Source organism: Ovis aries, chromosome 26 (genome assembly GCF_016772045.2).
Source record: "Ovis aries strain OAR_USU_Benz2616 breed Rambouillet chromosome 26, ARS-UI_Ramb_v3.0, whole genome shotgun sequence".
Taxonomy (NCBI): domain Eukaryota; kingdom Metazoa; phylum Chordata; class Mammalia; order Artiodactyla; family Bovidae; genus Ovis; species Ovis aries.
This window is the reverse complement of record NC_056079.1, coordinates 19,370,751-19,396,755: the sequence shown is the minus strand read 5'-3', so window position 1 is coordinate 19,396,755 and position 26,005 is coordinate 19,370,751. Positions and strand designations below refer to the sequence as shown.

Below are 26,005 nucleotides of genomic sequence, written 5' to 3'. Positions count from 1 at the left end.
GCGATCAAAAAAGAATGAGATAGACCTACATGAACTAACATGGAATGGGCCCAGAAAATAGTATTATTTGTAAAAGAGCAAAGTTTTAGCATGCTTTATATATAATGTGCTATATTTTGCTAACAAAGAAAGGAAATAAAAAGCTTTTTATATATGCTTTTTTTCCCCCCAAATAAATACAGGTTGGATAAATCAGAAGCTAATGAAATTGGTTATGTTGTTAATTGTGTACCTTAGTTGGATATGAATGGAGCAGAAGAGATGGAGAATGACTTACCTTTGAAAACTTTTTATGGAGTTTTGACTTTTAGAAAAATGTTAATGTTTTAGATCTTTTTAAATAAATAAATAAGAATAGAGGGAGGGAGAATGGATTAAAACCAGGTACAAATGAACTTAATTAAATCCAAGTGAATAACATTAACCACAATGAAGGGAATAATAATGTTTTTTTTTTAAAAACCAAGTAACCATGATGCCATGATCTTAGTTTTCTGAATGTTGAGCTTTAAGCCAACTTTTTCACTCTCCTCTTTCACTTTCATCAAGAGGCCCCTCAGTTCCTCTTCACTTTCTGCCATAAGGGTGGTGTCATCTGCATATCTGAGGTTATTGATATTTCTCCCAGCAATCTTGATTCCAGCTTGTGCTTCTTCCAGCCCAGCATTTCTCATGATACACTCTGCATATAAGTTAAATAAGTAGGGTGACAATATATAGCCTTGATGTACTCTTTTTTCTATTTGGAACCAGTCTGTTCCATGTCCAGTTCTAACTGTTGCTTCCTGACCTGCAAATAGGTTTGTCAAGAGGCAGGTCAGGAGGTCTGGTATTCCCATCTCTCTCAGAATTTTCCACAGTTTATTGTGGTCCACAGAGTCAAAGGCTTTGGCATAGTCAATAAAACAGAAATAGATGTTTTTCTGGAACTCTCTTGCTTTTTCGATGATCCAGCGGATGTTGGCAATTTGATCTCTGGTTCCTCTGCCTTTTCTAAATCCAGCTTGAACTGGAAGTTCATGGTTCACGTATTGCTGAAGCCTGGCTTGGAGAATTTTGAGCATTCCTTTACTAGCGTGTGAGATGAGTGCAATTGTGCATTCTTTGGCATTGCCTTTCTTTGGGATTAGAATGAAAACTGACCTTTTCCAGTCCTGTGGCCACTGCTGCATTTTCCAAATTTGCTGGCATGTTGAGTGCAGCACTTTCACAGCATCTTCTTCTAGGATTTGAAATTTAACTCAGATGACCATTATATGTACTACTGTGGGCAGAAATCCCTTAGAAGAAATGGAGTAGCCATCATTGTCAACAAAGAGTCCAAAATGCAGTTCTTGGGTGCAGTCTCAGAAATGACAGAATGATCTCTGTTCACTTCCAAGACAAACCATTCAATATCACAGTAATCCAAGCCTATTCCCCAAGAAGTAACACTGAAGACGCTGAAGTTGAACAATTCTGTGAAGACCTACAAGACCTTTTAGAACTAACACCCAAAAAAGATGTCCTTTTCATTATAGGGGACTGGAATGCAAAAGTAAGACGTCAAGAAACACCTGGGGTAACAGGCAAATTTGGCCTTGGAATACGGAATGAAGCAGGGCAAAGGCTAATAGGGTTTTACCAAGAGAACGCACTGGTCATAGCAAACACCCTCTTCCAAAAAAACAAGAGAAGACTCTACACATGGACATCACCAGATAGTCAACACCGAAATCAGATTGATTATATTCTATGCAGCCAAAGATGGAGAAGCTCTATATGGTCAGCAAAAACAAGACTGAGAGCTGATTGTAGCTCAGATCATGAACTCCTTATTGCCAAATTCAGACTTAAACTGAAGAAAGTAGGAAAAACCACTAGACCATTCAGGTATGACCTAAACCAAATCCCTTATGATTACATAGTGGAAGTGAGAAATAAATTTAAGGGACTAGATCTGATAGACAGAATGCCTGATGGACTATGGATGGATGTTCGTGATACTTTACAGGAGACAGAGATCAAGACCATCCTCATGGGAAAAAAATGCATAAAAGCAAAACGGCCGTCTGGGGAGGCCTTACAAATAGCTGTGAAAAGAAGAGAAGCGAAAAGCAAAGGAGGAAAGGAAAGATATAAGCATCTGAATACAGAGTTCCAAAGAATAGCAAGGAGAAATAAGAAAGCCTTCCTCAGCAATCAATGCAAAGAAATAGAGGAAAACAACAGAATGGGAAAGACTAGAGATCTCTTCAAGAAAATTAGAGATACCAAGGGAACATTTCATGCAAAGATGGGCTCAATAAAGGACAGAAATGGTATGGATCTAACAGAAGCAGAAGATATTAAGAAGAGATGGCAAGAATACACAGAAGAACTGTACAAACAAGATCTTCACGACCCAGATAATCACGATGGTGTGATCACTCACCTGGAGCCAGACATCCTGGAATGTGAAGTCAAGTGGGCCTTAGGAAGCATCACTTCAAACAAAGCTAGTGGAGGTGATGGAATTCTAGTTGAGCTATTTCAAATCCTGGAAGAGGCTATGTACGTAGTCTCAAATATCCTCCTACAAATTGTCTCTTGACCATAAAGAGAAAATAATAACATTATATGGATTAATGTAGTAAACCCTGTTTTAACTGGGACTTCTCCAGTGGCTCAGCAGTAAAGAATCTGCCTCCAATGCAGGAGATGCTCAACCCCTGGATTGGGAAGAACCCCTGGAGAAGGAAAAGGCAGTCCACCCCAGTATTCTTTCCTGGGAAATCCCATGGACACAGGAGCCTGGAGAGCTACAGGCTGTGGAATCACAAAAGAGTTGGACACATTTGAGTGACTAAACAACAACAACAACTATTTTTACCGCATAATAAATGTAAACAAAAATAATGGGACAAACCAACACCATGAGCTTCTTGACATCCTGGGAAGAATACATTGTCACTTATTTGATGTCACTGTAGAAAAATACATCCTGAATCTAATCATGAAGAGACATAAACTAAACCCCAAATAAGCAACAGTCTACAAAACAACTGGCCTCTACTCCTCCAAAATGCTTTGTCAAGAAGACAAAGGTTGAGAACCTGCTCCAGATGAAAGGAAACTAAAGAGACGTGAAAACTGAATCTGATGATAATCCTGATATGGAGCCTAAAACAGAAAAACAAATAAACCAACATAAGGGACCTTATTGAGACAATGGGGAAACGGTTACTATGAACTGTGAATGAAACAATAGTATTATATCAATGCTAATTTTCCTAATTTTGACAGTTTTACTGTGAATATATAAAGAAAAGTCTTAGGAAATACAAAATAAAACTTTATGGATAAAGATAACGTGATAGCTGCAAAATTATTCTCAAATGGTTTGGGAAAAGTTTATATACAACTATATACAAAAAAAGAGAAAATAGATGATAATGCAGGTGAGTGAAATGTTAACAGTTGAAGAAAGTGAATATAGGGTATGCGAAATTCTTTGCAGTGCTCTTGTAACTTTTCTGTAAGTATGACATTATTATTAAGGTAAAATTTGAAAGTTTATAACAAATATTAGAAGTACTTCGGTTATAGGAGAGAATATCTAAATTCAACAGCTACTATGTAAAGTAATTGAGATAAATCAGAATTCCTGAATTTGAACTATGTGCATAGAAAGGTCGCAGTCTGCACAAAATTTCAAACCTTGAGCAAAACAAGGTTGGATATCTTCCTGTGCATAGTATTGAACATTCATGGAAAAAGGAGTATTAACTCACCACAAAGTCGTATAATTTGGGGGATCAAATTTAGGCAGAATGAAGACACAAATTGAATATCTTTGTTATTGCTTCCTTAGTTCAGGAATGTCAACTATTGTAATCCAATCCCATTTCTCAGTTTCCCCACCACAAAGAGCAAGAGTAATAAACAACAGATATAGTTTGATTTTAGCCTTGTATTTTATTTTTTCCTGTTCACCTGGCTAGATACAGGCAAGATATTTGCCACTCGATAGTTAGAAGACCCTGGGAAAATTATATTACCTCCCTGGAGCTCAGTTTTTCCTCTATAAAATTAAGATAAAGTATAATGTGTCTAACGTGAAGAAGTATTATAGGAACTATGTGGATAAATGCATATGAAGTTTCATTAGTTACACAACATCTAAGTAATTATGTGAATGAAGATAATCAGTATCTATTTTCCCTGGGTTTGGGGCCACTTGAAATTCCATGTTCTGCTCAAAGTTGCAAGAAGAGAAAGATGACTTCCAGGATTCATAGTGGTCCTTATTTGGAGCACAGAAAAAATGATATTTATGCTTCCATCAGTGAAAGTTTTCACCAATAGTATTTTGAGAGGGGTTGGAAGGAAATATGCTCATAATACAAGATGTTTTGGAAGTAGCCACAGCATCTGGATGACTCTACATCATTTATTTGTCTTTTATAAGGTCTTCAGTCATCATCTGAATATATCACAAAATTATAGTATGAAAGTAATTTCTACTTTTCTTCTTTTGGAGGGAATTTGCCAAGTTACCTCAACCGAACATCTTAATCTTGCAACTGTCACCTTGTTAATGGGGAAATATCATAATTTTTAGTTAAATATTTCACATCCAACACCACCAAATAATGCTTCAAATGTCCAAAGAGTAATAGAAGCTGATTCTCTAGCAAAACTGAAGTACATACCTTTTTCCAAAAAATTGATATCATTGCTCACATACAACACTTTATTTGGTTACTCCCAGGAGCAGCAACTAAATAGTGGATTAGGAAAAACACTTATGGTTTTTTTTTTTTCCATTGCTTTATTACCTCCTTACTATAAATGTTATAAGAAATGGAGTAGCACTTATAGTAAATAAAACAGTCCAAAATGTAGTACTTAGGTGCAATCTAAAAATAACAGAATGACCACTGTTCATTTCCAAGGCAAACCATTCAATACCACAGTAATCCAAGTCTATGTACCAACCCCTGCTGCTGCTGCTAAGTCGCTTCAGTCGCATCCAACTCTGTGCGACCCCATAGACACAGCCCACCAGGCTCCCCCGTCCCTGGGATTCTCCAGGCAAGAACACTGGAGTGGGTTGCCATTTCTTTCTCCAATGCATGAAAGTGAAAAGTGAAAGTGAAGTCGCTCAGTCGTGTCCGACTCTGAGTGACCCCATGGACCACAGCCTACCAGGCTTCTCCATCCATGGGATTTTCCAAGGCAAGAGTACTGGAGTAGGGTGCCATTGCGTTCTCCAATGTACCAACTAGTAATGTTGAAAAAGCTGAAGTTGAATGGGTGTATGAAGAGCTACAAGACCTTCTAGAACTAACACCAAAAGGTGACATCCTTTACATCAGAGGGGAGTGGAATGCAAAAGTAGGAAGTCAAGAGATACCTGGAGTAACAGGCAAGTTTGGCCTTGGAATACAAAATGAAGCAGGGCAAAGGCTAACAGAGTTTTGTCAAGAGAACGCACTGGTCATAGCAAGCACCCTCTTCCAACAACACAAGAGATGACTCTATACATGGACATCAAGGAGGCAGTGATCAAAACCTTCCCCAAGAAGAAGAAATGCAAAAAGCCAAAATGGTTGTCTGAGGAGGCCTTAAAAATAACTGAGAAATGAAGAGAAATGAAAGGCAAAGGAGAAAAGAAAAGATACATCCATCTGAATTCAGAGTTCCAAAGAACAGCAAGGAGAGGTAAGAAAGCCTTCCTCAGTCATCAGTGCAAAGAAATAGAGAAAACAATAGAATGGGAAAGACTAGAGATCCCTTCAAGAAAATTAGAGTTACCAAGGAACATTTCATGCAAAGATGGGCTTGATAAAGGACAGAAATGGTATGGATCTAACAGAAGCAGAAGATATTAAGAAGAGGTGGCAAGAATACAAAGAACTATACAAAAAAGATGTTAATGACCCAGATAACCACAGTGGTGTGATCACTCACTTACAGACAGACATCCTGGAGTGCAAAGTCAAGTGGGCCTTAGGAAGCATCACTACAAACAGAGCTAGTGGAGGTGATGGGATTCCAGCTGAGACATTTCAAATCCTAAATGATGATGTTGTGAAAGTGCTGCACTCAATATGCCAGCAAATTTGGAAAACTCAACAGTAGCCAGAGGACTGGCAGAGGTCAGTTTTCATTCCAATCCCAAAGAAAGGCAATGCCAAAGAATGCTCAAACTACCGCACGATTGCACTCATCTCACACGCTAGTAAAGTAATGCTCAAAATTCTCCAATCCAGGCTTCAACAGTATGTGAACCAAGAACTTCGAGATGTTCAAGCTGGATTTAGAAAAGGCAGAGGAACCAAAGGTCAAATTGCCAACATCCTTTGGATTATAGAAAAAGCAAGAGAATTCCAGAAAAACATCTGCTTCTGTTTCATTGACTACACTAAAGCCTTTGACGGTGTGGATCACCACAAACTGGAAAATTCTTCAAGAGATGGGAATATCAGACCACCTGACCTGCCTCCTGAGAAATCTGTATGCAAGTCAAGAAGCAACAGTTAGAACCGGACATGGAACAATGGACTGGTTCCAGAATGGGAAAGGAGCGTGTCAAGACTATATATTGTCACCCTGCTTATTTAACTTCTACGGAGAGTTCAGTTCAGTTCAGTTCAGTCGCTCAATCATGTCTGACTCTTTGTGACCCCATGAACCACAGCACTCCAGGCCTCCCTATCCATCATCAACTGATGGAGTCTAGCCAAATCCATGTGCATTAAGTCGGTGATGCCATCCAACCATCTCATCCTCTGTCGTCCCCTTCTCCTCCTGCCTTCAATCCTTCCCAGAATCAGGGTCTTTCCAAATGAGTTAGCTCTTCGCATCAGGTAGCCAAAGTATTGGAGTTTCAGCTTCAACATCAGTCTTTCTAATGAATACCCAGGACTGATCTCCTTTAGGATAGACTGGTTGTACATCATGCAAAATCCCGGGCTGGATGAAGCACAAGCTGGAATTAAGATTGCAGGGAGAAATAACAATAACTTCAGATATGCAGATGACGCCACCTTTATGGCAGAAAGCCAAAAGGAACTAAAAAGCCTCTTGATGAAAGTGAAAGAGGAGAGTGAAAAAGATTTCTTAAAATTCAACGTTCAAAAATTGAGGATCTTGGCATCCAGTCCCATTACTTCATGGCAAATAGATGGGGAAACAAAAGAAACAGTGAGAGACTTTATTTTCTTGGGCTCCAAAATCACTGCAGATGGTGACTGTAGCCACTAAATTAAAAGATGCTGCTTGCTCCTTGGAAGAAAAGCTGTGACAAACCTAGACAGCCTACTAAAAAGCAAAGACATTACTTTGCTAACAAAGGTCCGTCTAGTCAAAGCTATGGTTTTTCCAGTAGTCATGTATGGATGTGAATGTTGGACACATCCATAAAGAAGGCTGAGCACAAAATAACTGATGCTTTTGAACTGTGGTGTTGGAGAAGATTCTTGAGAGTCCCTTGGATTAAAAAGAGATCCAACCAGTCCATCCTAAAAGAAGTCAGTCCTGAATATTCACTGGAAGGACTGGTGCTGAAGCTGAAACTCCAATACTCTGGCAACCCTATAAAGAACTAACTCATTGGAAAAGACCCTGATACTGGGCAAGATTGAGGGCAGGAAGAGAAGGGGACGACAGAGGATGAGATGGTTGCATGTCATCACCAACTCAATGGACATGAGTTGAGCAAGCTCCGGGAGTTGGTGATGGACAGGGAGGCCTGGCATGGAACCAGGGACGCCCTGCAGTCCATGGGTTCATAGAGAGTCGGACATGACTAAGCAACTAAACTGAACTGAACTACTATGAATGTATCCACAGATACCACTAAGCCTCTTTGTTTTCCTTTCTCCATTTTCAAAGTAAAGAAACAAGGAGCTTCTCTGGTGGTCCAGTGGCTAAGACTCTGCACAACCAATGGAGGAGTCCTGAGTTCGATTCCTGGTCAGGGAACTGAATCCTAGCAACTAAGAATTCTCAATCTACAACTCAGGGTTCCAATGCCACAACAAAAGTCCCACATGCCACAACTAAGGCACAGCCAAATAAATAAATAAAAATAAATACTTTTCTAAAAAAAAAAAAAGAAACAGTATTTTAAATTATATAAATGTGCTTCAGCCTACTGAAACATAATGCCATATAAACACTAAAGAAAATTTTATTATAATAAAATTAAATCATCAATATTTAAAATAAACTATATTTTTGGAGGGCATAGAATTGACTTCAGATCTTTTTGAATGACACCTTTCAAAATAAGAAAATCTATTTATAAAATTTAGGAAATCAATAAATTTAAACAATTAATGAGTTTGTTCATTGTCTCTCCCTAGAATTAGTTAGAAATAAGACATCATTACAAAATGGAGATATAAGTGTTTAATCTTTTACAACATTAATAATATAAATTATTATATTTCCTTTGGGCTTCCTATGTGGCTCAGTAGTAAAGAACCCACCTGCCAATGGAGGAAATGTGGGTTCAATCGCTGGGTCTGGGTCAGGAAGATCCAGTGGAGAAGGAAATGGGAACATACTCCAGTATTCTTGCCTGGAGAATCCCATAGACAGAGGAGCCTAGCAGGCTGCAGTCCATAGGGTTGCAGAATTGGGGACATGACTGAGCAGGCACACATGCACACATTTCCTTTAAAAGTCAGAAAATGAAAAAGTAATTTATTAAATTACTTTGCAATTTCATGTCTTTTAAGCACAGTAATGAGACAAGAGTACTAAAGCTTTATTTACCCATTTTTTCAACCATAGAGGCCTGAGATAACTGGGCCTGTTAATGTGAACTAGAGCGCGGCCCCAGGCAACACTTGCCCAGGAGTTCTTCAGGCAAGTGATGCTGAAGGAGGGGGGCCATGAGTGTCCACCCCTGGAGGGCAGAGCATTGGGAAAAGTGGCCAGGAGGGAAGACTGGAAGGACACCACTTACATTTTGGCACAGAGTTTAGGAAGACATAGCTTTTGGCCTTTAAAGAAATGGAAATACCAGACCCCATGACCTGCATCCTGAAAAACTTGTATGCAGGTCAAAAGACAAGAGTTAGAACTGGACATGGAAAAAGACTGGTTCCAAATTGGGAAAGGAGTACATCAAGTCTGTATATCATCACCCTGCTTATTTAACTTATATGCAGATACATCATGAGAAATGCTGGGCTAGATGAAGCACAATCTGGAATCAAGATTGCCGGGAGAAATATCAATAACCTCAGATATGCAGATGACACCACCCTTATGGCAAAAAGTGAAGAACGTGGCTCAGATCATGAACTCCTTATTGCCAAATTCAGACTTTAATTAAAGAAAGTAGGGAAAGCCGCTAGACCATTCAGGTATGACCTAAATCATATCCCTTATGATTATACAGTGGAAGTGAGAAATAGACTTAAGGGACTAGATCTGACAGATAGAGTACCTGATGAACTATGGAATGAGGTTTGTGACATTGTACAGGATACAGGGATCAAGACCATCCCCATGGAAAAGAAATGCCAAAAAGCTAAATGGCTGTTTGGGGAGGCCTTACAAATAGCTGTGAAAAGAAGAGAAGCGAAAAGCAAAGACAAAAAGGAAATACATAAGCATCTGAATGCAGAGTTCCAAAGAATAGCAAGGAGAAATAAGAAAGCCTTCCTCAGCAATCAATGTAAAGAAATAGAGGAAAACAACAGAATGGGAAAGACTAGGGATCTCTTCAAAAAAAATTAGAGATACCAAGGGAACATTTCATGCAAAGATGGGCTCGATAAAGGACAGAAATGCTATGGACCTAACAGAAGCAGAAGATATTAAGAAGAGGTGGCAAGAATACACAGAAGAACTGTACAAAAAATCTTCACGACCCAGATAATCACGATGGTGTGATCACTCACCTAGAACCAGACATCCTGGAATGTGAAGTCAAGTGGGCCTTAGAAAGCACCACTATGAACAAAGCTACTGGAGGTGATGGAATTCCAGTTGAGCTATTTCAAATCCTGAAAGATGATGCTGTGAAAGTGCTGCACTCAATATGTCAGCAAATTTGGAAAACTCAGCAGTGGCCACAGGACTGGAAAAGGTCAGTTTTCATTCCAATCCCAAAGAAAGGCAATGCCAAAGAATGCTCAAACTCCTGCACGATTGCACTCATCTCACACTCTAGTAAGGTAGTGCTCAATATTCTCCAAGCCAGGCTTCAGCAATATGTGAACTGTAAACTTCCAGATGTTCAAGCTGGTTTTAGAAAAGGCAGAGGAACCAGAGATCAAATTGCCAACATCTGCTGGATCATGGAAAAAGCAAGAGAATTCCAGAAAAACATCTATTTCTGCTTTCTTGACTATGCCAAAGCCTTTGACTGTGTGGATTACAATAAACTGTGGAAAATTCTGAAAGAGATGGGAATACCAGACTACCTGACCCGCCTCTTGAGAAACCTATCTGCAGGTCAGGAAGCAATAGTTAGAACTGGACATGGAACAACAGACTGGTTCCAAATAGGAAAAGGAGTACGTCAAGGCTATATATTATCACCCTACTTATTTAACTTATATGCAGAGAACATCATGAGAAATGCTGGGCTGGAAGAAGCACAAGCTGGAATCAGGATTGCTGGGAGAAATATCAATAACCTCAGATATGCAGATGACACCACCCTTATGGCAGAAAGTGAAGAGAAACTAAAAGCCTCTTGATGAAAGTGAAAGAGGAGAGCGAAAAAGTTGGCTTAAAGCTCAACATTCAGAAAACGAAGATCAGGGCATCTGGTCCCATCACTTTATGAGAAATAGATGGGGAAACAGTGGAAACAGTGTTAGAATTTATTTTGGGATGCTCCAAAATCACTGCAGATGGTGACTGCAGCCATGAAATTAAAAGACACTTACTCCTTGGAAGGAAAGTTATGACCAACCTAGATGGCATATTCAAAAGCAGAGACATTACTTTGCCAACAAATGTCTGTCTGGCCAAGGCTATGGTTTTTCCAGTTGTCATGTATGGATGTGAAAGTTGGACTGTGAAGAAGGCTGAGTGCCGAAGAATTGATGCTTTTGAGCTGTGGTGTTGGAGAAGACTCTTGAGAGTCCCTTAGACTGCAAGGAGATCCACCCAGTCCATTCTGAAGGATATCAGCCCTGGGTGTTCTTTGGAAGGACTGATGCTAAAGCTGAAATTCCAATATTTTGGCCACCTCAAGAGTTGACTCATTGGAAAAATCTCTGATGCTGGGAGGGATTGGGGGCTGGAGGGAAGGACAACAGAGGATGAGATGGCTGGATGGCATCACCGACTCAATGGACATGAGTTTGTGTGAACTCCGGGAGTTGGTGATGGACAGGGAGGCCTGGCATGCTGCAGTTCATGGGGTCGCAAAAAGTCAGACACAACTGAGGGACTGAACTGAACTGAACTGAACTGAAAGAGCTTCTTGATGAAGGTTAAAGAGGAGAGTGAAAAAGTTTGTTTAAAACTCAACATTCAGAAAACTAAGGTGGCATCTGGTCCCATCACTTCATGGCAAATAGATGGGGAAACAATGGAAACAGTGACAGACTTTATTTCCTTGGGCTCCAAAGTGCAGATGGTGACTGCAGCCATGGAATTAAAAGATGCTTGCTCCTTGGAAGGAGAAGGCAATGGCACCCCACTCCAGTACTCTTGCCTGGAAAATCCCATGGACGGAGGAGCCTGGTGAGCTGCAGTCCATTGGATCACTAAGAGTCGGACACGACTGAGCGACTTCACTTTCACTTTTCACTTTTATGCATTGGAGAAAGAAATGGCAACCCACTCCATTGTTCTTGCCTGGAAAATCCCAGGGACGGGGGAGCCTGGTGGGCTGCCATCTATGGGGTCGCACAGAGTCAGACACGACTGAAGCAACTTAGCAGCAGCAGCTCCTTGGAAGAAAAGCTGTGACCAACCTAGACAGCATAGTGAAAATCAGAGAAGGTAAAAACCTTTACCAGCAAAGATCCATCTAGTCAAAGCTATGTTTTTCCTATAGTCATGTATGGATGTGAGATTTGTACTATAAAGAAAGCTGAGAGGTGAAGAATGATGCTTTTGAACTGTGGTATTGGAGAAGACTCTTGAAAGTCTCTTGGACTTCAAAGAGACTAACCAGTCCATCCTAAAGGCAATCAGTCCTGAATATTCATTGGAAGGACTGATGCTAAAGCTGAAACTCCAATACTTTGGCCACCTGATGCGAAGAACTGACTCATTGGAAAAGACCCTGATGCTGGGAAAGATGGACAGTGGGAGAAGGGACGACAGAGGATGAGATGATTGGATGGTATCACGGACGCGATGGACATGAATTTGAGTAGGCTCAGGAGTTGGTGATGGACAGGGAAGCCTGGCCTGCTGCAGTCCATGGGGTCACAGACAGTCAGACACAACTGAGCGACTGAACTGAACTTAGGAAGACATATCAATCTCTCCATAACGGCCACCCTAGAGTGAGAAAATTAGCATATGGGAGCCGAGTAACACATTTGTATGGCAAGGAGTGCCTGGGGCGGGGACCAGCTATAGGAGTAACACCTTGCGGTCACTCACAGCTTACCCTGACTGCAAGTTAGAGAAGATGAAACAAATATCAACTACATCACTGGATGCAAAAACAGCTCACAGTAGTACAGTTATTGAATACATCACGTTTACAAGTAACCTGGTTTGAATGTTACTCTAAGGAAATGTCCATTATTAGTGCTCTTCTCATACTTTCTGATACTAGAACATAGACTCCATTGGGCAGGGATATTTGTTTTGTTCATGAATATATAACAAGCGCCCACAACAGTGTCTGGTATACTTTTTATGCTTGAGAAATATCTGTTGCTTGATCGACAGGCACACTAAGACTTTTTCAGAAACCTCTAGTACATGGTATGATGTTTGAACTTATTTTTCTATTTCCCCTTAGAAAGGTTCTAAGTCATAGAATGTTTATTCAAAGACATAAAACTGTCAGAAAACACAAGAGAAACAAATATATTTCTCTTGCACACAAGAGAAAATATATCTTTGAAAGATCGCCCCTGGGCATAAAAGCCCTGTTCTGAGAGAAAGAGCTGTTGGTCAGCAGGGCACAGGAGATGCCAGGCCCTGAGGGGCCCGCTGCGGGGCCAGCCACTAGGGGACGGTGTGGGCACAGTCACTGCCAGACCCTTGCCAAGAGGGACCTTGACAGAGAGGAAGGAATTCTGCCAAGTTTCGCTTCTCCAGCTCCTGCTTTGCGGTTGGTAAATTCCTCATGGGAATCTCATTTCCATATATGAAAACAGAAAAACAGCACTGTTCTGAGGAGGTCCTTGGCAAAGAAAAAGAAATCCAGGAAATGTGAAAATGTCAATAATCCTGATGGGAAATAAAACGCAGCTTCAGCTGATTTGGTGCAGCTGTCAGGACATCGCGAAAGTGTTGACGCTCAGCGTTTGACTGAAGCCGTTCCTACCAACAAGGCTGTACGTTTCTCGCTGGCAATGAAATTGTGAAACGAGTTCAAGGACAAGGAGCTGAGCCAAGTAAGTGAAACAGCAAGGAACTGGATTCTAGAGTAGTCTGAGCAGCTCCTTTTTTATTTGACTTTTTTGACCTAGTCGCAGGGCAGGCCAGATCTTAGTTCACCCACCAGAGGTCAAACCTGTGCCCCTGAAGTGGAAGCGCAGAGCCCCAGCTATTGGATGGCCAGGAAATTTCAAAGAGCAGTTCTTTTTTGAGAATTATATCACCCATAAAACTGAATGAACCAAAATACACAAGAAAAAAGACACAATCACAATAGCAAATAACCTTTATGTGTATTTTTTTTTAAGTAAGAGGTGAAAGGTTCAGACAACAGCTTTTCACAACTGACTTCAGTAAAATCAGACCCACTACAAGTTCCTCAAAGTTATGAATATAATATATTGTATTTCAATGAGCTGTTATGATTGTGATGTATTTTTCAGGGGAATTATTTTAACCTAGTAGTTCATTAGCGGGTTTCTGAACTTTGAACAATTTAATGTATATCTTTAATATCCTTAGGAATTTCTGTTCGTGTTAAATTTGCATGCCTTCTACATAATTTTATAAAAACAATTATTTGCCTCTCATTCAAAAAATGCATAAGTTCTCACTATGTAAGAAGCACTGTCTGTGTTTGTTAAATGGCAAAACACCATCTCCACACCATCTTCCTGTAGTTTACAGTCTGAAAAGTGAAAGTGAAGTCGCTCAGTCACTTAGTCATGTCCGACTCTTTGTGACCCCCTGGACAGTAGCCTGCACCAGGCTCCTCCATCCATGGGATTTTCTAGGCAGGAGTACTGAAGTGGGTTGCCATTTCCTTCTCCAGGGAATCTTCCCAACCCAGGGATAGAACTCTGGTCTCCCACATTCTAATTGGCTGATAAACAAGTAAAGGAGAACATTATAGTGTGTGTGTGTGTGTATGTGGGGGGGCAGGTGTCGGTTATGATGGGAAAGTTCAAGGTATTTCATTGAAAGCAGGTGGCAGGGTAGACTAAACCAGTGTTGGAATAGGAGAAGCATTCAGGAAGAAGTTGAATCCAGCAGAGTCCTGTTAAAGAGGGGAAGCAAACAGAATGCAGACTACAACATTCCTCCTGATCCTCCTCTAAAACACAGGTCTTGGACTAGATTATCCCCATGGTCCCATTCAACCTACATTTTATGATTCTCTATCCAAATTTCAAGGTAAAATTTAACTGGAAGATAGAATTCAGTAACTTTGCTTTATAAACTGATTTTCACAAACTGATTTTTTCAAATTACTTCAGTTCTTCATCCCTCAAAACTAGAGAGTAAGGAAGATGAGTGATTCTAATTATGAAACTCAAATACTGATATTTTAGCAAAACAAATGTGTACATAAAGATATTTATACATGCACTTCCAACTTCTGAGATGCTCTTAAACACAACACAGTATTTCTTTAGATGTATCTGCAAGCTTCCATTATTATGTAAACATCACATAATTTTATAATTTTTGACTCTAACATAGTCCGCTTAGAGTATATATAAACTTTCTTTCAAAGTATGTTATTTTTAATTAAAATCACATTTAAAACTCTAAGTTTCAACACAAAGCTGCATAGTGGTACCACTTTTAAGATCTCTCTCCAGTTTTACATCTCTGACTGCCTGGTGGCCTCTTCCAGTTGGATGTCATATCAATCAGACACAATTATCAGAGAAAGATTAGAAGGAAATTTAATTTTAACCTACAGACTGGAAATGAGAAAAAAGGAATCTTCACACTGTGTTCTGAAATTTATTTCTCATTTGTTTCTACTTTTAAGAGACTAAGAATGATGAATTACATCTGTTCAGCTTCTAGCTCTTTCTTTCTTAATTTGATTCATTCTCACTTTGAGAAAGCACCTGGTTTGTATAATGACCTTGAGTTTCATATGTTGGCTTTATCGCTGTTTGATGTTTCTCTTTATTTAAAATTCACTTTAGAGACAAACTCTTCACAGGTTCATAGGTGTTTAATAAGTAAGTGAGTGTAATTATTATATTTAACCATAGTCAAGAGTTCAATGATTAATTCTGGATATCATAGAACACAGGCTTCCATTACATAGATTTTGATCAAAGCATATGCCCCGAAACAAATACTGCACACAATGAAATTCTAATCAAACACTGTTTTCTTGTATAACACTGGAAGGATGAAGGAACAGACCTCCTTATTCTTGAATAATTTGTTCAAGGAGCCCCCTGCACCTGCATGATGATCTTAGAGCAACTTGTGTAGTGATGTTCTATAAAGTCTTGTCACCAAGTGAAAGGTTCAGTTTATTTCCCTTGATGTGGTGGTCTGAGGTTTGCAGGTTCCTGAACACAAGATTTGAAACAATCCTGAAAAAAAAAAAAACAATCATTTTCAAAGCACAAGAATTTTGATATGCTTCAGTTGCCAAGAAATTTATGAACACCCATATTTTGAGACATTTTGCTTTTAGATTAATCTCTAGTGTTTGAGGCAAGCTGATTTATTCTAACATAAAAAGATACTACATAGTGACCAAAACAACTTGATTGTTACTTTGGTTTAAGAGTGAATACCTTCTTGTGAACAAAACCCCTGAATTTTAAACATAATAAATTCAAGTATTGTTTAGGTATATTATATTGCTGTGTTTTAAATTTGAAATAACAAATTTTATTCAAACCTAAAGATTAATATTAGCATTCAGCAAGACCTAACAACCTGTCAATATCAAGTGAAGTTAATCCCTATACGGTATCAGCTGTTAATGCAATGCTTTTCATCTAAGTAACTGCAAATTCAAAACATAAATAGTCTTTATTTGGTTCTGGGTAGTCAGTTGTACTCATCCAAACCTGAGATGATTCTCTAACTCCAACTCTTTGGAAAAACAAACAGAATTAATAGGAAAGAATAAAAATAATTCCATAGTAGTATCTATATGCAGGTGGCTTGAAAACAATTAACAACCCCAAGAATAGAGAGAAGGTTGTTAACCCTCTTCTTTTTTTTTTTTTTTTAAATTTTAGTTTTATTTTTTGGCCACACCTCACAGCAGGCAGGAACCAGAGATTGAACACACAGTCCCTGCATGTGGAAGTATGGAATCTTAACTTCTGGATTGCCATGGAAGTCTCTAACCCTCTTCTTGATTAAAGGATGGGTAAATTCACTTGCCATTTGTGGATAAAGGCAAATTAATCCTGATCTTTTTGGGGTTAGTTTTGTGTCCTTCTATTTTTCCCCATACTGTGTTCATATTTTTATTTAAATCCCTCAATTTATTTTTAATTAATTTTTATTGGAGTCTAGTTGCTTTACAATGTTGTGTTAGTTTCTACTGTACAGCAAAGTGCATCAGCCATACATGTACATATATCCCCTCCCTTTCGGGTTTCTTTCCCATTCAAGTCACCACAGTGCGTTGAGTAGACCCCCCTGTGCTACACAATACATCCTTCCTATTCTGTTTCTTTCTGGTGTCAAACACTGATCTTCAAGATCTCCCAGACTCCTTAATGGATATAGTAATCTTTAAATACCTGGTAGCAGTGTTCTGCAGGCTGCTTGCTCAAGCTCAATAGAACTGATTGTTAAATTTTCAGGCATTTAGTGAGCCAAGTTGTAAGAGGCATTATTTTAAAATGTTATATAAATTTATGAGTAGATAAATTATATTAAAATCAAAAGTAAAAAGTGCTAAAAGCTCATCACTCCCCAATTATTTTACTATTCTTATTACCTCTTTGATATGTGTATCATGCAAATTCTATATGATGTGGTGCTACTGTGCATCTTTTTACAACTCTACCACCGGTAATGTCATGTTGGTAGCTTGAAATCAGCCATGGTGGGTGTATTTATACTGTGGAAATCTGTAAACACTACAAATCAGGACTCTCCTGCCTTCTACCCAAGAACCAGCTGTTAAACTTTTACCAGTACAGCACTGGGGCCTGAACACTAAGCTGTCTAAGAAAAGCAATTCCAGCATTTTCCAAAAACCATTCCTACATGTGACTCCACCTCTTTCATCCCAGGCACAGCAGATCGGTCTTAGAGTAAGGAACTAACTAAAATATAAAGCCCCTCTAGGCTAGACCAAACCAACATTTTCTCTTTAGGCTCTGAACTAAGATTCATAGAGACTGATGAAATTAGACTGTGACATGGTCACAGCAGTATGTTAGAATAAATGTCCTGAACTCTTACTATGTGGGTTTGTAGAGCCTACCTGATTACCACACTTACTTACATACTTACAGTACCACTTTTATCTCATGGTACCACTTTTCCCCAATTTGATGTGGATTTTATCCATAAAGCATATCTCTTATTTGAGCTAATGCAATTTCTATTCTACTGTTCACAAATTAATGTGTCTTAAGAGAAACTGTCTTAAATTCTTAGTTTCTGATTGTAATATAGAAACTATGTAGATGGAGGGCAGAATATGAAGGCTCAAGTTCTGGTTGCATGACCCACAGAAAATTATTTAATTCTTTCACTCATCAGAAAAAAATTAAATGCATGTACATTTTCATGGTTTTTAAGTCCGAAGGTTGTACCAAGATGCTTCAGGCCTGACTGTGGGTGTTTAAAGAGAGCTTTAAGTAGGCAGGATCCAGATGTCCCCCTGTTTTCAACTAGAGACACTCTGGTGTTATTTACTGGAAATTCTGGACCTGGTCTGAAAACGTTGCTCAGCACAGTGTTCTGGGGAACATGTAAAAATCAACTGGAGCTGGCTAGAAATGAGACTGGTTTGCTGTCCCTCTAAGCTTCTGCATGTACATACACAGACTTACCTTATGCTATGCTTGATTTCTCTAATGGTTCCCTCTTGGTGCTGAGCTTTCCATCTGTTCTGAAGGCTGCCCTTCTGTTTGGTTATCTGCCCTTAAAACAATTTCCCATCCAACACCTGACAGTCTGGGGTTCAAGCCAGAGATGAGAGTATATACTGGTTGCACTAGGCCCTACCACCAGGTACCTACTGAGCCTGTCCATATGGACATTTCACAGGAGAGAGTGCTGGAAGTCAAAGAAGATGAAACACTAGGTTGTTTCTTAAAATACCTTTCCTTTCTAAATAAGGAAAATAGTTCATGAGCAGCTTCTTAAGGATTTTTGGGTACTAAAGCACTTTTTGTTTTTATTAGAACACTTTTTAGGATGCTCCTTCATTCAATCTCTTTAGGCTATGGATGGGATGGGAGTTTGGTGGAGAATGGATACATGCGTACGTAGAGCTGAGTCACTCTGCTACGCACCTGAAATTATCACAGCACTGTTATTTGGCTATACTTCATTACAAAATGAAGAGTTTAAAACAATTAAAGAGAAGATATCATTATAGATGCTAAAAAAAAATCTCTTTAGGCCGTATCAAGATTATCTACCTTTTCTGTTAGTTTCCAATTCTTCAATTTTTCCTCTTAATGCTTTACAAGCTCAATTTCTTTTAAGTCACATAGTACATAACTAACCAAGTTTTAACACACCATAGCAAGCAGCATATCATTCAAGAGCATTAGGAAGAAAATCTATTTTTTTATTAGATCGGTGCAAAAGTGATTGCAGTTGTGCACTGTTAAACTTTGCCATTTGATATTGGAATACATTCTTAAATAAATATGGTTATGTTATACATCATTTTAACATGCATTTCTCACTTTATGCTTTTTTTCTAATAACTTGCTACTTGCTGTGTATTTTATATTTATTTTAGACTATGGAAATGATGTTAGACAAAAAGCAAATTTGAGCAGTTTTTAAAATTTGAGTTCAAAATGGGTCGTAAAGCATCAGAGACAACTCACAACATTAATGACACATTTGACTCAAGAACTGTCAATGAACACGCAGTGCAGTGGTGGTTCAAGAAATTTTGCAAAGGAGACAAGAGCCTTGAAGATGAGGAGCCTAGTGGTGGGCCATGGGAAGTTGACAACAACCAATTGAGAGGATCATTGAAACTGATCCTCTTAAAACTACACAAGAGGTTGTCAAAGAACTCAGTGACAACCATTGTACAGTCATTTGGCATTTGGAGCAAATTGGAAAGATCAGGCTCAATAAGCGGGTGCCTCATGAGTTGACTGAAAATCAAAAAATCATTGTTTTGAAGTACTGTCTTTGCTTGGTCTACGTAGCAACAACAAACTATTTCTCAATCGATTGTGACATGCAATGAAAAGTGGATAACCAGCGATGGCCAGTTCAGTGGTTGGACCAAGAGGAAGCTCCAAAGCACTTTCTAAAGCCAAACTTGCACCAAAAAATGGTCATGGTCACTGTTTGGTTGTCTGCTACCCATCTGATCCACTAAAGCTTTTTGAATCCCCATGAAACCATTACATCTGAGAAGTATGCTCAGCAAATTGATGAGCTGAGCTGAAAACTGCAACAACTACAGCCAGCATTGATCAACAGAAAGGGCCCAGTCTTCTCCACAACAATGACTGACCACACATTGCACAACCAGAGCTTAAAAAGTTGAATAAACTGGGTTATGAAATTTTGCCCCATCCGCCATATTCACCTGACCCCTTGCCAACCGACTGCCACTTTTTCAAGTATCTCGATGACTTTTCGCAGAAGAAATGCTTCCACAGCCAGCAGGAGGCAGAAATATTCCAAGAGTTTGTCGAATCTTGAAGCATGGATTTTTACAGTACAGGAATAAACTAACTTATTTTCTCATTGGCAAAAGTGTGTTGATTACAATGGTTCCTGTTTTGATTAATAAAGGTTTGAGCCTGGTTTTAATGATTTAAAATACATGGTTCAAAACCCCAGTTAAGTTTGCACTGACTTAATATATAAACTTTTTGTTGAAGTATTATATGCATTAAAATGATATACAAATAGCCATTGTAACTGGATAGTTCTAGGAATTTTCACAGAGGGAATATCCTTATTTAACCAGCACCCACATCAAGGAACAGAACATGAACAGGACTGTAGGAACCCCCTTTTCCCACTGTCAGTCACTACCCTGTGCCCAAAGAAACCACCATCATGATTTCTGACACCACATGTATATGTCTATATGTTGTTGTGTTTGAACATTATAAATAGAGTAACACATTTCTGTTGTGCCTGCCTTCTTTGAACCATGTAATTACATGGAGCTGCATTTTAGTAATTTTCACTGCTATACAGCAGTCAATTTTGTGACTATATCACAATTTTTAAAAATCCAGGGCATTGTTGATGAACTTATGAATACTTTCTAGTTTCTGGCCAATTACAAATATTCTTCTATGTGTCTTTTGATGCACATAAATACTCATTGCTGTTGAATATTTCATCTAGGAATGAAATTAATGGGTCATAGGGTATGCATATGCTAAACTCTAGTAGTTATAGCCAATACTTTTAAAAAGATGGTATTTGTTTTCTTACCCAAGTGTCATGCTTGCATAATGGATGATGGATATATTACTCAGAAGTCATTCTTCACTAGAAGACAGCTTTTTGTGGGCTTGAAAACTTAATTACTATCAGGCATGAGAACAAGACTATTAAGAAAGGGCTCACATGTTTCAGGCAGCCAGCTTTACTGGTCCTTGTTTCCAAAAGACATAAAAAAAGATGTCCCTGCCACCAAATGGAGGATAAAGACAATAAGAATTGAATGATGATACACTATCAGCAAAGATCGTGGAACTTTTATAAAACCAGAAATTACATAAATCAGATAGGTCAGATGTAATGGTCAAAGTAATATTATTACTGGTCTTGATGTTAGGTATTTAAATGTATACCGCACAGTACCGTGCGCGGCCCTGCGCCCCTGCCCGGCCTCCAGGATGAAGAACCCAATGCTGGAGGCGGTGTCGCTCGTGCTGGAGAAGCTACTCTTCATCTCCAACTTCAAGTTCTTCAGTTCGGGCGCCCCGGGCGAAGACAAGGCGGGGAACACTTTATATGAGATCAACTCTTTTCTCCGCGGCGATGTGCTGGAGGTGCCTCGAACCCACCTGACGCACTATGGCATCTACCTGGGCGACAACCGTGTCGCCCACATGATGCCCGATATCCTATTGGCCCTGACTGACGACAAAGGGCTCATGCAGAAAGTGGTCTCCAACAAGCTTCTCATCCTAGGCGTCATTGGCAGGGTGGCCAGCATCTGCGTGGACACCATGGAGGACTTCGCCTACGGAACCGAGATCCTGGTCAATCACCTGGACAGATCCCTCAAGAAGAAGGCACTGCTCAACGAAGAGGTGGCACAGAGGGCAGAGAAGCTGCTGGGCACAACTCCCTACAGCCTGCTTTGGAACAACTGCGAGCATTTCGTCACCTACTGCAGGTTCGGCACCGCGATTAGCCCCCAAGCCGACAAGGATATCTCGAAATGCACGGCGCAAGAGTGTGGCAATGCAGTACCGCTGCCAGTGACGCCAGAGAGCTGCCCAGTTATCGCTGCAGAAGTCATCAGGGTGTCCACCCAGCGTAGTTGAAATGACAAGGTTTTGTGAGAAGGTGAAGATAATTATTCGTGATCAGAGAAGTGTCCTTGCTTCTGCGGTCTTGGGATTGGCGTCTATAGTCTGTCTGGGCTTTGCATCATATACTACTCTTCCTGCAATTTTTATTCCATTCTGCTTATGGCTGGCTGGCTAACTTCATACTCCTGTGCCAGTGTATGCATTCTCTGTATAGAAATGTTGATATTTATATAGCACAAATCAGTATAAGCATTGTCGAGAAAAATGTGACCTGTAATAATGTGTGCTGGATAAAAATGTGATTAAGAATGACACAAAGTGCTTACCATGTAAGCCCAAGGATGGAGGCTTTCTGAATCTTCGCAGGCAGTTCCATTCCCATGCACTGTGAGTCTTGGAAACATGATGGCTTGTGCTAGAATTCACCGTTATAAGAAAAGCAACCTGTAAGGTGATGGCCACAGGAGATTATTTGCTATTCTTTTTCTCCTATAATCATTGTTCTTCTCTGTTAAGTCTGAATTAGAAGACTGGAAAATTTGTTGAATGAGACCACTAACTGTTGTAAATTTATGCTTTTTCATTGAAAATTTTATGTTAAACTAAAATAATTTCCCTTATTCAGATGAAAGCATGTTTGATGATTGGCCAAAAAAATCACATTTTCTTTGTGTATGATATATAATTTCTAATAAGTCAAGAATATTTTCATTTCTTGAAACAACATTGGCAAAGTTAAGGTTTAATGATAAAATAACTGACCAGAACTATAGAAATATGTTTGCCTGCAGAAATAGCTAATAATACTATAGTTTTGATTTGGCTTTACTTAATAGGAAGCCTGGCATTCATTTTTTTTCCCTTTTATGTGTCACTGTAGTTACTTTAAACCACTCTGAGAGGAAAATAAACATAGGATTGAAGCAAGTTGGGTACTTGGAGAGTGTGCCAATTAAATACACAGATGTATTGAGTACATGTACTCAGACTGATGTGCTGAGACTGAGTACAGGTATTCAGACATGTGCTCAGACTGACAAACTGTTAGTTCTTAATTGCTTATTGTCATAATGGTGTAGTTAGTCTAGAGCATTGGTGGGGGTGAACATCAAAGCACATTCAGTCCGTTTTTCGCATCTATAGTGTAACTTGCATGTCATTGGATGGTTTAATTTTAAAGCACTTACTAATGCGCTGTATAATTTTTAAAAGCCCTGGCATTTGTCTTCTAGTTAGGTTTCTCCATTTCATTACCAAGTCAGTATAGTTTACATCCTTAAAAAGAATGATGCTTCAGCAATATATAAAAACCCAAGCAAGTAAGACTAAGGGAAATAGCTGTTAGAAGTCATTTTTAAGTGTCTTAATACTACCAGGCATGTAAGTTGATTACACAGAGGCTGTTTTAATGTCAGGGTTGAGATGCAGCAATGTTAAAGCAAGTGTGCAAGTACTTTTGCAAAATCACCAAATTCTAAAAACTAAGCTACAAGCCTATAAACTATCAAGAATCAGAAAATAATGAGTCACATGATGAGTGGTATGAGGAGGACAGGGTTGGTAACTCAGTGATCTGATCAGAACAAATTTAAGGGTAAATTTTAGTATACTTGATGTTTTATCACCACTAATTTACCAACAACAAATTCAGTTAGAGTTTAATAATAACTTTGTATTTAATCATTTAAATGTGTTGAATACTTAAAACATGAAATGACAACACCACAGAATAAAGTGTTCTATGGGCCTATTCCAACCATTTAAAGTTATTCTTAGTGTGTATACATAAAAACAACCACTATGAGAACTTCATTGTATTAGTGGTTTTTCACTTACTGTATATTACTTATGTAGCAATTGTTTATAAATAAACTCATTTAAACATTAAAAAAATAAATAAATAAATGTATACCACTGACAGCTTGGTGGTGTCACCAGTGAGACATGTAAGAACAAAAGGAAAGCATCAAGGTCAAGTCACTGAACTTTGTCCATGGAGCAGGCTGGAATTTCTCAGAGCACAGAAAGAACCAGGCAGAAGCTTACTGCTTTAAGGCTGTAAATGTTGCTGCTGCTGCTGCTGCTGCTGCTGCTGCTGCTGCTGCTGCTGCTGCTGCTGCTGCTGCTGCAAAGTCGCTTCAGTCATGTCTGACTCTGTGCGACCCCAGAGACGGCAGCCCACCAGGCTCCCCTGTCCCTGGGATTCTCCAGGCAAGAACACTGGAGTGGGTTGCCATTTCTTTCTCCAATGCATGAAAGTGAAAAGTGAGAGTGAAATCGCTCAGTTGTGTCCGACTCTTACTGACCCCATGGACTGCAGCCCACCAGGCTCCTCCGTCCATAGGATTTTTCAGGCAAGAGTACTGGAGTGGGTTGCCATTGTCTTCTCCGATAAATGTTGCTAAATTATGCTAAATTATAATATGTAAGAGGATGGTTTCAAATCACAAACTTTGTTTCTGAATCTGCCCTTTGTCATGACCACAACCTTTCCATGCCAACCTCTTGCTTTCTCCTTTTATGCTTCTATTTGCATTAATTGCATTTTAGGATGTGTTGCTTACTTTATCAACTTCTTTAGCATCAGGTGACCTACTTTATTTTCTTGTCTCCTAATTCGCCTTCCTATCTTAGCCTCTCCCTCTACCCCTCACAACAATAATAAATTCCCTTCTTCATTTAATAAACATTTGTTGAAGTCCTACTATGTGCAAGCAGTTGGACTAAGTAGATGATCTGGCTTCATGGAGCTAGGAGGCTTTACTTAGACTAAGGGGAGAGGTCAGAGTGCAAACCATTATCAACCTGTCTTTGGTAGTGGAAGCTGGTCAAAATAGAAAAAGAATCCTTAGCACCTTCCATAAATGGGTTTCCATTGCTCTAGATGCTGGGGAATAAAGTTCTAGGCTCCTAGAGGCTGGCCCTCTAAAGACAAATGACCAAGAAAAGGCTGCAACTCCATAGAACATGCTTTCCTATCACTTTCTCTTTCGACTTTGCCAATTTTTCCCCCTAGGAAAACAGCACTGAAGATGAGGACCACATTCCCAAGAGGGGAGTGGCTTGCTGCAGCCTTTGGCTGGTGGCCTCCCTCTGTCAGGACTGAGTAGGCCTAAGGATGGGGGCGGGGCTCATCTGCCCTGATGTAGGATCTCAGATATAATTGTTCCTCTTCCAACCAGTCAAGATTCTAGTGCTCAGAATGAATAAAACTAGACAAGCAGGATTATTTTAATAGGAGTTTTTGTTAAACAGGACATTTCTGCCTAGGCATGACACATATTACACTTAAATTTCACACTTTCAAAATTTAAAAGTCACTCATTTTGTTTGCAATTTTAAAGTATTAAAAGGTGAAAATAATTGGGTCATAAGATGGAATTGTAATTGGAAAGAAAAAAGCAACTATAGGGCAATTATGGGTTTTGAAGGGCTTCCCTGGTGGCTGAGACAGTAAAAGAATCCTCCTACAATGCGAGAGACTTGGGTTCCATCCCTGGGTTGGGAAGATCCCCTGGAGGAGGGCATGGCAACCCACTCCAGTATTCTTGCCTGGAGAATCCCCATGGTCAGAGGAGCCTGGCGGGCTACGGTCCATGGGGTCCAAAGAGCCTGACACGACTGAGCGAACAAGCACAGCACAGCAGCATGGGTTTCAAGAAGGGAAATGACATATGAAAAATGCTATGAAGAAAGTATTTATATTCGGTTTACTAATAAGCTTGGAGCATTTTGGTTAATTAGGCTCATGGGTTCAGAAGGTGATCACCTATATTTCATTATTTTGTAGGAAACGAGTCTCCAAAGCAGGCTTCACAGGTGGCTGGGTGATAAAGAATCTGCTTGCCAATGCAGGAGCCGCAGGAGATACAGGTTCCATCCCTGGGTCGGGAAGGTCCCCTGGAGGCAGAAATGGCAACCCACTCCAGTATTCTTGCCTGGAGAATCCCCATGGACAGAGGAGCCTGGTGGGCTACCATCCATGGGGTCACAAAGAGTCAGACACAACTTAGTGACTAAATCAGCACCACCACAGC

General features: G+C 39.6%; 1 protein-coding gene across 2 annotated transcripts; it reads left to right on the top strand.

Moving 5' to 3' along the window:
- Positions 1-13,190: 13,190 nt before the first annotated feature.
- On the top strand, positions 13,191-22,895 carry LOC114108650 (lecithin retinol acyltransferase-like). Of its 2 annotated transcripts, XM_060407056.1 has the most exons (3): positions 13,191-13,526; positions 16,536-16,723; positions 19,238-22,895. In XM_060407056.1, the coding sequence occupies exon 3, from the start codon at positions 21,324-21,326 to the stop codon at positions 21,978-21,980; it is 657 nt and encodes a 218-aa protein (XP_060263039.1). In that variant the 5' UTR covers positions 13,191-13,526; positions 16,536-16,723; positions 19,238-21,323; the 3' UTR covers positions 21,981-22,895. The 2 variants fall into 2 exon arrangements, with proteins under 2 accessions (XP_060263039.1, XP_060263040.1); XM_060407057.1 differs by lacking the exons at positions 13,191-13,526; positions 16,536-16,723 and having other exon boundaries at positions 21,284-21,889; positions 21,990-22,252.
- The last annotated feature ends 3,110 nt before the right edge of the window (positions 22,896-26,005 follow it).

Bases quoted from the DNA above. Each gene is read 5' to 3' on its own strand.
- LOC114108650 (XM_060407057.1), top strand. From the start codon at position 21,324: ATGAAGAACCCAATGCTGGAGGCGGTGTCGCTCGTGCTGGAGAAGCTA. The intron at 21,890-21,989 runs GTGTGGCAATGC...TGAAATGACAAG, and splicing joins TCGAAATGCACGGCGCAAGA to GTTTTGTGAGAAGGTGAAGA.